A 13,744-nucleotide genomic window follows, 5' to 3' on the forward strand; every position below is an offset into this window, starting at 1 on the left:
GTAAAGTACTTAGTACTTATGTTAATGTTTAACACATTGTGCTGCTAATACTTATGTACTTGTTTCGTCTCTCTGACCGATATATTATTATATATGACATCATTAGATTATTAATACTGAAGCATCAGTGTGTATTGTATATGTACTATATGTATACAATATGTATTTTACTGTCATTAAACTTAATTTGAACTACTTTATATACAGTTAGCTCGAGGGAAAAGTCACTGTTTGGTGGAGCTGTTAAGAACTCAGACATCTGAAATGTGACCCCGACTACACACTGCACACTACACACTTTTTGTAAGACGTTAAAAGCCAAAAAGGTTGGAAACCACTAGCTTCATCTTTAACAATGTGTTGTATTTTAAAAGCTTGTTATATTATTGATTGTGTCAAATCTTCATCTAAAAAGTAACTAAAGCTGTCAAATAAATGTAGTGGAGTAGAAAGTACAATATTTCACTCTGAAATGTAGTGGAGTGAAGTATAAAGTAGCATCGAGTGGAAATACTCAAAGTACAAGTACCTCAAATTTGTACTTAAGTACAGTACTTGAGTAAATGTGCTTATTGTATTCACAGAAAAAGCCTCTCACAGTGTACTTCACACTTTGAACTATAGACGGCAGCAACATGTAAACAAAGGCGCCAAAAATGTACGAGGAGAAGAAGAAACTCTTCCTCCTTCTTCTTCTTCTGCTTCTTCTGCTTCCTCCTCTTTGAAACACGTTTCACGGTTGGCACACCGGTTTCTTTGCTCCAGCGGCACTTCACTTCACTTCACCGAGCTTGTCTTAACTTGTCTGCGGGTTGACAACAGGTCAGTCACTGTAGAGTCACTGTTTGGACTGTCTCTGTTCTTACTAAGAAGTATTTAATTAGTCTGTTTCCCCTGCAGGTGTAGTCTGTCATCAGTTAACGTTAGCTCCCGTTAGCCAACCGACCAAACCAGTTAATGCGGCTGCCATCAACGTTTGTGGTAAAAGTTAGAGCAGTTACAGCTCACATGCAGCATGTTACATGTGCTCAATGTTTGGTAAAGGTTACGACACAAATCAGCAGTAGTCTGTCAGAATATAAACTCGACATCCTCTATTTCTAATGAGATGCTGTGATTTGATAAAAAAAAAATCCAGTTTACTAACTTTTTATCCACTAGTAAGTGGACAAAAGGTCAAGAATGAACTGATATTTTCCATAATGACAGTTCATATTTTGACAATTAATGTAGCTGCTGTTTTAAGTGATTTACATGATGAAAAGTGTTGTAATGATTTACAAATATAACATCTAAACCTGTACCGTTTATACATCTATTTTGCTTTAATTTACTGTCCCCTATAAAAGATATAAAAAGGTTTAAGTTCACTGATGTCATACACTGACAACAACTGTTTTGGTAGGAAATGGCTATATTTCCTAATGCATTTGTTTACACATTATGTAAAGTTGTGTTACTCAAGTCAAGTCAGTTTTATTTGTATAGCACTTTTCATATACATTGGCACTTCAGTGTGCTTTTAATATTAGCATAAAAGCAATTAGTCAACATTCAAATTTATTTGTATAGCACCATCTCATACAAAGGCAGTTCAATGTGCTTTAGGCGCATGGAGGAGATTCCCACCTTGTGACCGCAGAGATCTGCTGAGGTTATAAATTGACAGCATGTCTGAGATGTACTGTGGAGTCAGACCAGAAAGTGCTCTGTAAACCAAAAGGAGGATTTTGAATCATATGCTGAAAACAACAGTTAGCCCGTGAAGGTTCTGGAGGACTGGAGTTATATGATGTGATCTTTTTGTTCTGGTTAGAACTCGTGCGGCTGAGCTCTGGATAAATTGTAATCTATAGGTTTTGTTTGGAAGGCCCATGAACAGAGAGTTGCAGTAATCCAGCCTGCTCATGACAAATGCATACATGAGTTTCTCTGAGTCAGACTGGGAGAGAAAGCCTCTGATTCTGGAAATGTTTCTGAGTTGGAAAAAGGCAACCTTGGTGATGTTGTTAATATGATCCTTAAAGCTGAGTAAACCATCCATGGTTACTCCTAGGTTTTCAATCTGGTCACTTGTTTTTAGTGATCTGGACTCCAGGTACTTGCAGACAAATTGCCTTTGGGCTTTAACACCTACAACCAAAATCTCAATTTTCTTCCTGTTCAGCTGAAGGAAGTTTGCTGCCATCCAGTGGTTGATTTCTTCAAAGCAACTGACTAGGCAGTTTATGGGTTGGAAGTCATTGGAGGATAGTGAGATGAGAAGCTGCTTGTCATCAGCATAATTATGGTAGCTGATGTTATGTTTGCTGATTATGTAACTGAGGGGAAGCTTTTATAGGTTAAATAGAAGAGGACCCAGGATGGAGCCCTGTGGGACCTCATGCTCTAATTTGTGTCTGTTGGAGTGGAAATCCCCAAAGTGTGACAATGAAATCATGATTATGCAAGTAGGATTCGAACCACTGGAGGACCGTACCAGACAGACCCACCCAGTTTTTAGCCTTTCCAGAAGAATCCCATAATCCACAGTGTCGAATGCAGAGCTTAGGTCTAGCAGTATTAGGACTGAAGTTTTTTTATTGTCATTGTTGATCCTCATTTCATTAACAACTTTTAGAGGAGCAGTTTCTGTGCTATGTGATTTGCAGAAGCCAGACTGGAATTTATCATATATATTATTATCTGTAAGACAGAAGCAGTTTAGCAGTTCAGTGATCTTACTCAGGAAGGTGAGGTTGGAGATTGGCCTATAGTTGGTAATTGCATTTGGGTCCAGGTTACTATTTTTTAGAAGTGGTCTAACAGCAGCAGATACCAGTCTGGAGGGAACAGTTTACTATTGAGAAGATGTCATCTGTTAAAAAATTAAAAGCAGTTTTGGAAAAGGATGCTGGAAGTTGATCAAGGGGACTGTTAGAGGACTTAAGACGATTTATGGCATCAGTGAGATCACTGGAGTCTACAGTGGAGAAATGTTTGAGACCGTTAGCATGCTTACCTGCCAACACTCCCACTTTTCTCAGGAGTCTCCCTATTTTTAACCCTTTCTCCCGCTGTGCTCCTGATTAGTAATTACTACCGATAATCTCCCGACTTCAGTTTTCCCTTTTAGTTATCACAACCTGTTTCTAGCACTGTACAGCGTGTGTGCACAGCTGCTCTCTGTGCAGGCAGTCCTTCATCCTGTCCTCTGCTGCTGATGTGATTCACTGCCTGCAGGTACCGCTGGTAGAGAGAGGAGGTACTGGGTTGTCTCAGCCAGTGACTAAGTTTACAAGAATTTGCCAACTGTTAAGATATGTGCCAAACTGAGATAAACAGTTTGGCTACAGCTTTCGTTGTGGTGTGCTGTGGTTGTGAAAAACATACTGGTGGTGGATGGGACACTGCAGGCAAAACAGTTGAAAATATCACTTTTCTACATGTTTAGGCTTGTTGAACAGGTGGTTTGATAAAGTTGTTATTGGCTTATTAAAACTGAACACCGAATCAAATACTTACACATTCACACAAATAATAATAATAATAATAATAATAATAATAAAAAAAATAGAAAAAAATAAATAAAAATGATTAAAAGTTGAAAAACAGTTGTCAGCTAGTCATAAGCCTGAGAAAACAGAAAGGATTTAAGTTTTCTTTTAAATGTGGAAACAGTAGTAACTGATCTCAGGTCATCTGGTAGTTGGTTCTAGAGAGTAGGACCAAAGTAACTAAAAGCTTCCTCCAAAGACCTTGATCTTATTCTCAGTACAATTAGGTGACAACTACCAGATGACCTGAGGTTAAGATGTTTGTTTTTCAGCCTACTTGTTTCTGCTCCTGTATTACGTCAACTTTTTATTTATATCACTCAATATCAAATCAAAAATCACAATCTTTCCGATCTGTACAAAATACAACACCCTCTATCCTTAGACACTCAATTTGAATAAGGAAAAACTCCCTGGGAAAAAAAAAACATTTAATAGGGAAGAAATGGAAGAAACTTCAGGAAGAGTAACAGAGGAGGGATCCCTCTTCCAGGACGGAGTCCACTGTTGCAAACATTATGCTTGGTGTTGATTTAATCCAAATCTGGCTTCATTTAGAGATGGCTGGATAAATGGACCAAACATCTATTTATAAAGGGAGTGTGTGTGGGGGGTAGTTTCATTAGGAATAGCTATCGATGAGAGTTTAGCAAGGATGCTATGTTGGTTTTTGTACTAGGGTTTTATCTTTAAATCACCAGTATCACACACACATACAAGTACATGTTAACCACAGCACATAGTTAAGAGTTTTTGTTCTATTAAAATTCAAATGATCCTCAACAAGTAATATAACAGAATTGTTTAGATCAGTTTGTGTTTAACCTGTTGGATTTCATGGAGTGAGTCTTCTTTGCCAGTTAGTCAGATTAGGTGTGTCTGTCTTGTCTTTAATCTGGTGTTTATTCATTTTGATCGTTGGAACAGGAATTGTTGTTTCCTTAATGGTCTTGTAGCGTGCAAGCCCAGTCTGCAGGAAGAGTCATTGTATTGGTTTGTTAGCTCGCTTGTTTATCTGGAAAAGGAGGGGATTATAGCGGATAGCATGTCATGTGGTTCATAGCAGAGTGACTTTGCTATTCCAGAAATTCTGTTGTAATCAAGGTAATGTCACAACTGTGTGCCTAAATTTAAATTCATATAGCCTACATTTTTACTGCAGCGATGCAGTGTAGCTGTAACTGCAAGCTTAACCTTGCTTTGATAGATGCAGCAATTTCTGCATCCGTACAGCCATGTGATTAATCAGATGAGAAGGCCTAATCCAATTAGGATAGTAGCATGCTTGTTAGCACTCCTAAGCTTGCAGCTAGGTCAGGATATTTTTGTGAGTAAGCCTCAAGGAGGAAAGAGTGAAAAAGAGGTACGTCAGATGTTTTTCAGTATTAGGAAAACTTTATTTTTAAACAGCTTTAAACTAGTTTTTTCATTATCCTTCTGTCTCAAACCAGAATTGTCATAGGCTACCAGTGTGTCTTTGATCGCCTGATATCAAGTCCAACTTCTCTGTCTCATCTCAAGGTCCTGCACCATGTCCATTCTCAAGATCCACGCCCGAGAGATCTTCGACTCCCGTGGAAACCCCACCGTAGAGGTTGACCTCTACACTGACAAAGGTAGGTTTAAATGTACGACTGTTGACTGTGGGATGCAGGTAAAATGAATGAATGTATGTATGTATGAATTTATGTTCACACATGCCTCAACACCAAAATTAATTCCATTAAATTCAGTGATTGTTAAATCACAACTCTGATCTCTTTCTGCTCTCATGTACATTTCTCAGGCTTGTTCAGGGCAGCTGTACCAAGTGGTGCATCTACTGGTATCTATGAAGCCTTGGAGCTCAGGGATAATGACAAGTCTCGCTACCTTGGCAAAGGTTTGTCCACCATTTTTGTTTTTCCCTTTTAATGTATGTTTTCTCAGTTTGAAGAAGAATTTATTTTAAAGGAAAATACTATATCCCCTGTTTTTCTGTGTCATTTTTACTCTCCATTCTCTCCCGTCCTCTTTACCAGATGTGAAAGGGTTAGTGAGTTCCCATCGCCTGTCTCCCTTGATTAACAACTAAGCGTTGTGCAATTGACAGTAGGATGATTAATTACACTGTCATAAAAAATCCAAGCGATCATTGGACGCTTTTGGCAATCGAGCAGATATGATGTGCATGCTGAATTGTCTGTAAGGCATGCTGTCATCCCAGTATTGATGTTAAGCCTGTGGATTGGTTGATTGTGAAATAAAACTGTGTTGACATCTTAAATAGGAGTAATTAATGACGTAAAACAATAAAAATATAATCATTTACACTAGTGCATGCTTCTCCGTCTCACAAGAATAAGAGTTGCATGTGTTGCTGAATATACGGCCTTATTATATTTGCTTCGCTCATAATATTGTGAAAGACTAATCACACTAATCTCTCTGTCACAGGAGTCTCACAGGCTGTAGATCATATAAATTCAACTATTGCACCCGCACTTGTTGGCCAAGTAAGAAAATAATTCCCATTCTCCGTTTTATTTTCAAAATGTTGTACTAATAAAGATTCAGAAAGTTTTCCTCCTGCTTGTAATGCTAATGTGAATCACTTCCCCTCTCCTCAGGATGTATCAGTGGTTGAGCAAGAGAAAATTGACCAGATGATGATTGACATGGACGGTACAGAGAACAAATGTAAGTGAGTCATAATTCAACCACTGTAACTTATAAATCTACAACAGTCGCACAGTGCAGTGCAGACTCCAGATTTCTGATGATGCAGTAATCTTTACTTTTTGTTTGTTTTGCCACATTTTTGCCTACAATCTGCAAGTGAAGATGCTGCTCAGTTTGATTGAGGTCAGGTGACAAACTTGACCACTTAGGAATGTTTCACTGTTTGGCCTAAAAGCATTATTAATCTTTTTTTCCAATGAGATTTGATTGCATATGGTTGAATTTGTGGTGTTTCAATATGTTTTTGTATACTTTCAGTTTATCTCCCTGATCCCTTATCAGCTGTGACATTATCAATGAATATTAGATCCAAGCTTAAAAAAATTACATAGATGCTTCATGGTGGCCTAGTGGTCCAGACAAGGACCTTTGTTGCATACACTCTGCCTTCCTGTCTGCCCTTTTCATGGAAAAATGCCAACATACAAAAAACAAAACAAATAGGGCTTCAACTACTGATTATTTATTTAATAATTGCTTTGTCTATAAATGTGAGAGAATAGTGAAAATACCTGTTAGTCTTATTTTGTCCCAACAACAGTTTACTGTCATGTATGACAAAGAAAAGTTTTAAATTGTCACATTTGAGAAGCTAAAAGCAACAACATTTTTGGCATATTTGCATAAAAAAATTACCAAAACGATTATAAAAATAATTTTCTGTTAATCATCTAATTGATTTATTGATGCAGCTCTACAAAACAATTTTTTTTGCTTTATTTCAAACAGCCAAATTTGGAGCAAATGCCATTCTGGGTGTGTCCTTGGCTGTTTGTAAGGCTGGTGCAGCAGAGAAAGGAGTCCCCCTGTATCGTCATATTGCTGACCTTGCAGGAAACCCAAAGGTCATCCTGCCTGTGCCGGTGAGACTTTTCTTAGCAAAGTACATGCATGCATATCCTCATATTTTTTTTTCTAATTATTCAGCTCACCTGCCAATTTATTGTGAAGTCACAGCTCTCATTTTCTCTTCTCCTCCTCCACCAGGCCTTCAATGTGATCAATGGTGGCTCTCATGCAGGCAACAAGCTTGCCATGCAGGAGTTCATGATCCTGCCCGTTGGTGCCAGCACCTTCAAAGAAGCCATGCGCATTGGAGCCGAGGTCTACCACAATCTCAAGAACGTCATCAAGAAGAAATATGGCCAGGATGCCACCAATGTGGGTGACGAAGGAGGCTTTGCACCAAACATCCTGGAGAACCAGGAAGGTAATTTCATTTAATGTCTTTTTTGAGTGGTTGGATTCAAAAGCAGGATTAGTACAGTTGTCACTTTCCTTCAAAACCACGATGTTGACCAGTGTGACCTCATTAAAAAGTAAATATGCTACAATGTAAACAGCAACCAGTGAAAACCACTACAAACACTTTGAGTTGCACAATATGATGTTTACTGTGCAACTGTAAAATAAACTTAGATTATTCAAAATGCCTTTTTTGGAGGGTTAACATACTGGTCAATGATGTAGAATGATCATGAACTAAGGCTACGTTCAGACTGCAGGCAAAAGTGGCCCAAATCTGATTTTTTTTTTTTTTTTTTTTTTTGCTCATATGTGACTCAGATCTGTTTTTTCATGAGTTGTGAATATGATCTGTTCAATGCTGATTTGGGCCACTTTTGTTTGGACTGCAGGCAAATCAGATTTGTTTCTCAAATCAGATCTTTAAGACAGACTGTCCACACTGTTATTTGCAAGTGATCAGGTCAGATTTGTGTGTCACGACATCACCAACCTATCAGCATGGGTTGGCAATGACGTAGGCGTCAGTAACTATGCACGCTGGTGACACAGCTTTCTGGCGCTGAATCATGAGAAATGGAGATTCATCATCCCCCCAAAGTGCCAGCAGACAATTTATTTCGGCGTCTGTTAACAAATTGTTGTTCTCTGTGTTGTCCTCCACACTGTTCTGCTAGTAGCAGCGTGGATTCTGTTCAGCCGCTCAGATGCACTTCCGTCAATCTGGATTTGACGTCATCATTGTGTGTCGCATTATAAGTGATGCAAAAGACACTTTGAAATCTGATTTGAGTGTCCAGACTGAGAGGCATCTGTAGAAATCAGAGTGGAATCACATTTCAAATCACCTCCAAATGTGGTTTGGATTCGATTTGCAAAAATTGCATTTCATGTGGTTTTTTGCTGCCCACACTTTCTAAAATCAGTCTGCATCAATCTGGATGTGCCAAAAAACAGATTTGGGTTGGCGGTCTGAACAAGACCTAAGTGACCATAAAAATAAAAACAAGAATAAGAACTATATGTAATGTGATAGAGTAGACCTGCTAAAAATACAACTTCACTTTAAATGTTTGATTTTTGTTGAGATTTTCAGTTCTTAAATTTTGAGACTGTAGTTGGTTTCGATGTTGTATTGAACTCTATCATATTCACAGGTGTCTCATCCTCCTTGTGAAGTTAAAAATTTGAAACAATACAAATCTAAATCCTGCAATTAAAAGCACCTAAGATCAGTGAACAGTTGACTGTTAACAGTTAAAAGTTACGTTTTACAAAGATGCTATTTGTTACAGAACTGTTTTTATTGAAATCATCATAAGTAATATTCTACATCTGGCTTTATCAAAATTAAGAGGACTGATCTTTCCGTAATAATATATTTTTTTATATCATATTTTTCGTGTTATATGTTCTGTCTTTTCTCATATTTTTCATGCAATGTTTAACCCTGCAGCTCTGGAGTTAATAAAGGACGCCATTGCCAAAGCAGGATACACAGATGAGGTTGTGATTGGCATGGATGTGGCAGCGTCTGAATTCTACAGGGAGGGAAAATACGACCTGGACTTCAAGTCTCCTGACGACCCCAGCCGTTACATCACTCCTGCCGAGCTGGCTGATCTCTACAAGAGCTTTGTTAAGGATTATCCAGGTAACCTCCAGCAAAGACAATACAGCTGTCATGTGATAAGAAAGCACCAACACAGTTTAATGAAGCGAAGGGATCTGGTTGTTCTGTAACTTTATGAGGTGCCATTCTTAGCATTATTCAATTCATCCTCTAAAATTGACAGACAATTGATTGTTTGCTATTTTCAACACTAGTTTACAACATCAAACACCAGTTTCATCCTTGGAAAGCTGCCAAGAACTGCAACACTCACAAGTTGTATTTTTTCTGAAATTTATCTTCAAATAAAAGACAACAAAAGGCGTCTTGTGCGTCAATACAAATTTCAGATCTTAAATGAAACAGATCAAGACTCACTTTACCAGCTCTGGCAAATATGGTTGTCAATTCCAACAGGAGCTTAAATTTTAAATGTACATTTGATCACAATAATCGTCTTTGTTCGGAGTCAAAAGAAAAACGCCGTACAGAGACAGGATTTGTCACTTCAGATTCTGAGAACATGTCAACAACATGTGTGTCATCTACATGTATGAAGTGTTTGTGCAGGTTTTGTATTATGTCTTGTACAGTCATATTGTAGGTTTGTCAATTGTGGAATCTTAATTTATTGCTTCAGCAACTCTAATAACTCCTTGAAGATCTGTGCCTGTCAAAGATTTACAGATGCACGCAAATTAATTTTCTTAAACTTCAGTTGTTCTAATTATTATTGTAAGATAATGGCATATTAACACAGGTGTCTTCTATACTGGTGAATACTGGTATAAGTGCAAATTTTCAGAGTTAAATTGAACTTTTCTAGCATTAATGTACTTTAAATAGGGGTGATTGCATTTAATTGAGTATTTTTAAATGTTCAAATGATCCTTTTTTAGAATTTAGAAAAGGATAATTCTGTGTTATTACAACTTATTTGTGTAATTTTGGCAAACATTCCTATCGATGACAATAACATTAATATCGCTGAAAAAAAAGTCAGACAGGTAAGACACACGAGCAGTCAGGCGATCATAAAGGGACACTAAAATTATGACCCAAATTGTCCGTTGTAAACATCCGTCACGTCAACTTCCTGGTTCAACTTTGATTCAGGTGACTGTACTTGCTGTAGTTGCGCATACACACAGTTTTCCTGTACAATAAAGGGTTGTACAGACATTTCAGGTGTGCTGACTTTGTTTTACCTTGAAATAAAGTGGTTTATGTATTTATCTAAAGCGGTCTGATTTTCTAATTATTCATGTTTCTTGCCCCGTTAAACTTGTCCAGATCTCAGAAATTATTTTAGTAAATAAAATGTCAATAAACTGATAGACAGTAAGGCCAAAACTACAGAAGTATATGATAAATTCATCTTCAAACTTTGATTAAAAGCTGGGATTTGTTCCTTTAGGAGCTGTTTGTTTGGATCCTTTTATGGAAGCACAGCTGAATGTGATTGTAAAAACTTCAAGTTGTTCTTAATAATCTGTTAAACTGTCCAGAAAGGAGTCTCTGCATTTTAGAAACACATATTGTCATTCACAGTGGTCTCCATTGAGGATCCTTTCGACCAGGATGACTGGGCGGCCTGGACCAACTTCACTGGAAGCACAGACATCCAGGTTGTTGGAGACGATCTTACAGTGACCAACCCTAATCGCATCACCAAGGCGGTGGAGGAGTCCGCCTGCAACTGTCTGCTGCTTAAAGTCAACCAGATTGGCACGGTCACTGAGTCCATGCGAGCGTAGGTCAAATTACTATATATCTACTATATGTATGAATGTAAAATTTACCAAGCAGTGACCTGGATTGTCAAGATGGAATCAATGACCTGTTATCTAAATGTCTCTCCCTGCCTCCAGGTGTAAGATGGCCCAGGAGAGCGGCTGGGGCGTGATGGTCAGCCATCGCTCTGGTGAAACTGAGGACACCTTCATTGCCGATTTGGTGGTCGGCCTCTGCACTGGACAGGTAAAATCAGATAATATCAACATTTATTGCGTGACTGCATCTTTTGAGAATATATTAAATTGCCCCTATATGTGTGAAATTATGGGGATATTATACTGACTTTATAAACTACTTTAAGAAAAACCTTCAGTGAATAAAAGTCACCTGTTACTAAAAGCTAAAATGCAATGACGGGTATTATCTTGAACAAAGAAAATAGCTAAGGTACCTGTGGTTGAAATTACTTTACACAATGTTTTTCACACACTTTCAGATTAAGACCGGGGCTCCCTGTCGCTCTGAGCGTTTGGCCAAATACAACCAGATTCTTAGGTGAGTCTCATTCTGATACAATTTGAGGAATTTTATCACATTTCTGTGTTTTTGTTGTTTGTTTTTTTAATATAAAAATGTGACCTTGTATGTATTAATGTTTATTTTGTGAAATAAGATACCACCAATACCTTCCTGCTAAACTACAACTACATACTAGTTCTATATCAATTAAAAATTAAATGATCTTAAATTATATTGTTTATTGTTTTTGGTCGGTACAGAAATCTGATTTTTGCATCATTTCAATATTTTTAAACAGCATTGTAACTCTACTGTAACTCATATCTTTGGTGGGCTTCAGTAACACCAAGTTGGGGTTTTATATGAAACCAGTAACATAATTTAATGCTTGTTGTAAAAATAACAGAGGAAGCTAACTTTTGATTTGTTTTTTGTTTATTTTTAAATGTAGAATTGAAGAGGAGCTGGGTGACGAGGCTTGTTTCGCTGGAAAGAACTTCAGAAAGCCGTTGATAGAGTGAACGAGTAAATCATTTACTTCACATAGGCATGAAATGTATAACAACACATTGAGTAACAATGAAAAACACTGTAGAGCGATAACGGTTAATGTAGAACTACTGACATACTAATGGTGGTAATGAATTTATAGAAAGAAAGTTGGAATTGTGACTCTTTCAATCAAATTTTCTAGTGTATTCTGTTTTTCTAATGTGGAGTAAATTATAGACCTGATTATAACTTGAGTAATATTTATTTACAACATAAATTAATGATCACAAATGCTGCACTTGGAGACACAACTAATAATAAAAAAAAAAGTTTTCTTTTTGACAGGTTGTATTGTGATTATTTTTCACTGTTTCATTTTCCTCTGCACTCCTGTGTGTGTTTGGTGTTTGTGTTGCGTGCAGTGAGTGACCTGGAGCGTCATAAAGCCTCCCAGAATATGGAAAAAGATTCATAAGTGAAGTATCCTGAACTGCACATGTGTAATAGGTGAATAGAGATGGTTCCAGAAACTTGGACCAGAGATTCCTTCTGCTTAGAAATGTTGAACTGCTCATCTCAAATTGACTTTTTTCTTCTGGTCTTGCCCTGTTTTTTCGTATAAGTCAAATTCAGTGCAGTTTTGTTTGCTCTTCTTTAAACAGTCATAATTCATAAGTCTTTGCACCATTGTATTTCTTAAATCATAAACCCTTTCCTGCAAATTATTTGATTTTTGAAGGTACATTTTTCTTAAATTCTCTCATTAATGCTTTTTTATGCACACACACAGGCTCATTTGCATAATTTAAAAGTCCACAAGGTTAAATTTGTCATTCTTGCAATACACAATACTCAGTATACAGGGAAATTAAATTGTGTTCCTTCAGTGCCACTGTGAACACATTAACAGATACAGTAAAAAACAACAACAGACAAGTAAAAAGACAGTGTAAGTAGCATTGAGTGAAGTGCAATGAATGAAAAGTGTCGTCACATGTAAGGATATGCCTTGTTTCAATAAAAACAATAAAATGTTCTAGTGATCAAAAAAATGTACATAAAAATAATAATAATGGTTGCAATAGTAAATAAAGACAATATAAAACTGGCAACAGGAAGGGTGCTGTTTTGCAGCATTGTATACACAGCGTAGTTGCTTTGTGTGTGAGAGAGACAAACAGGAAGAGATAATTTACCGTAAATTTGAAAATGGGACAAGAGGGAGGGGGATCTGCTTGCTGTACTTGGGTTCAAGCTGTTTGTGTCATGATGCACTCAGTACAGGTTTGTGCAGTATAATATCTTTTCTGTTTAAAACTACCCTTAGTTAAAGTTGTTTATAAAAACATTTTGGTTCAGTTGCTCTGTAGCTCTTCCAGCAGATCAGACAAACCAGATCAACACCAAAGGGATTTTTCCACAACCTGGCAACCCAGGAGCTGCTTTCTTAATGGTCCAAAACTATAAAGTAAATTAAAAATTGTAAATTTTATCTATGTTTATTTTATTTATCAAAAATGTAGTTGTGCATATTGTTACTTCACTTGGATGTTTGAGCGTTACTGTACAGAATGATGTATGTTTGACACACCCATTGACACATTTATCAGCTGAGGGGAGAAAATGAAAAATATTTCCTGAGTCATAGACTGTATTTTTTTTAATGAGGAAGAAGAATTAGATGTTATATTTAACAAGGGCATACCAATTATTAAACAAACCACAGTATTTTTTATTAAAATATGGGTATCTTAAACCACTAATAAAGCCATAAAATACAACTTAAAATGCTTTATGATCAAGATAAGTCTTTATTGGTTCCCAGAGGGGAGATCTGCATGTTACAGCGATGCAGGAAACAAGGAAAACTGATAAGAACTAT

General features: G+C 37.1%; 1 protein-coding gene across 2 annotated transcripts; it reads left to right on the forward strand.

The window, feature by feature from the left end:
- Positions 1-697: 697 nt before the first annotated feature.
- Positions 698-12,204, forward strand: eno1b (enolase 1b, (alpha)). 2 transcript variants are annotated; one of them, XM_044349930.1, is made up of 12 exons: positions 698-822; positions 5,058-5,152; positions 5,323-5,418; positions 5,973-6,031; positions 6,146-6,215; positions 6,987-7,120; positions 7,245-7,467; positions 8,959-9,156; positions 10,666-10,867; positions 10,986-11,094; positions 11,348-11,406; positions 11,822-12,204. In XM_044349930.1, exons 2-12 carry the CDS (start codon positions 5,068-5,070, stop codon positions 11,889-11,891), a joined length of 1,305 nt encoding a protein of 434 aa, XP_044205865.1. In that variant the 5' UTR covers positions 698-822; positions 5,058-5,067; the 3' UTR covers positions 11,892-12,204. The 2 variants fall into 2 exon arrangements, with proteins under 2 accessions (XP_044205865.1, XP_044205864.1); XM_044349929.1 differs by lacking the exon at positions 698-822 and adding an exon at positions 4,821-4,899.
- Positions 12,205-13,744: the final 1,540 nt, after the last annotated feature.

The sequence above is a fragment of the Thunnus albacares genome, chromosome 4 (assembly GCF_914725855.1).
Source record: "Thunnus albacares chromosome 4, fThuAlb1.1, whole genome shotgun sequence".
In the NCBI taxonomy this organism is placed as follows: Eukaryota; Metazoa; Chordata; class Actinopteri; order Scombriformes; family Scombridae; genus Thunnus; species Thunnus albacares.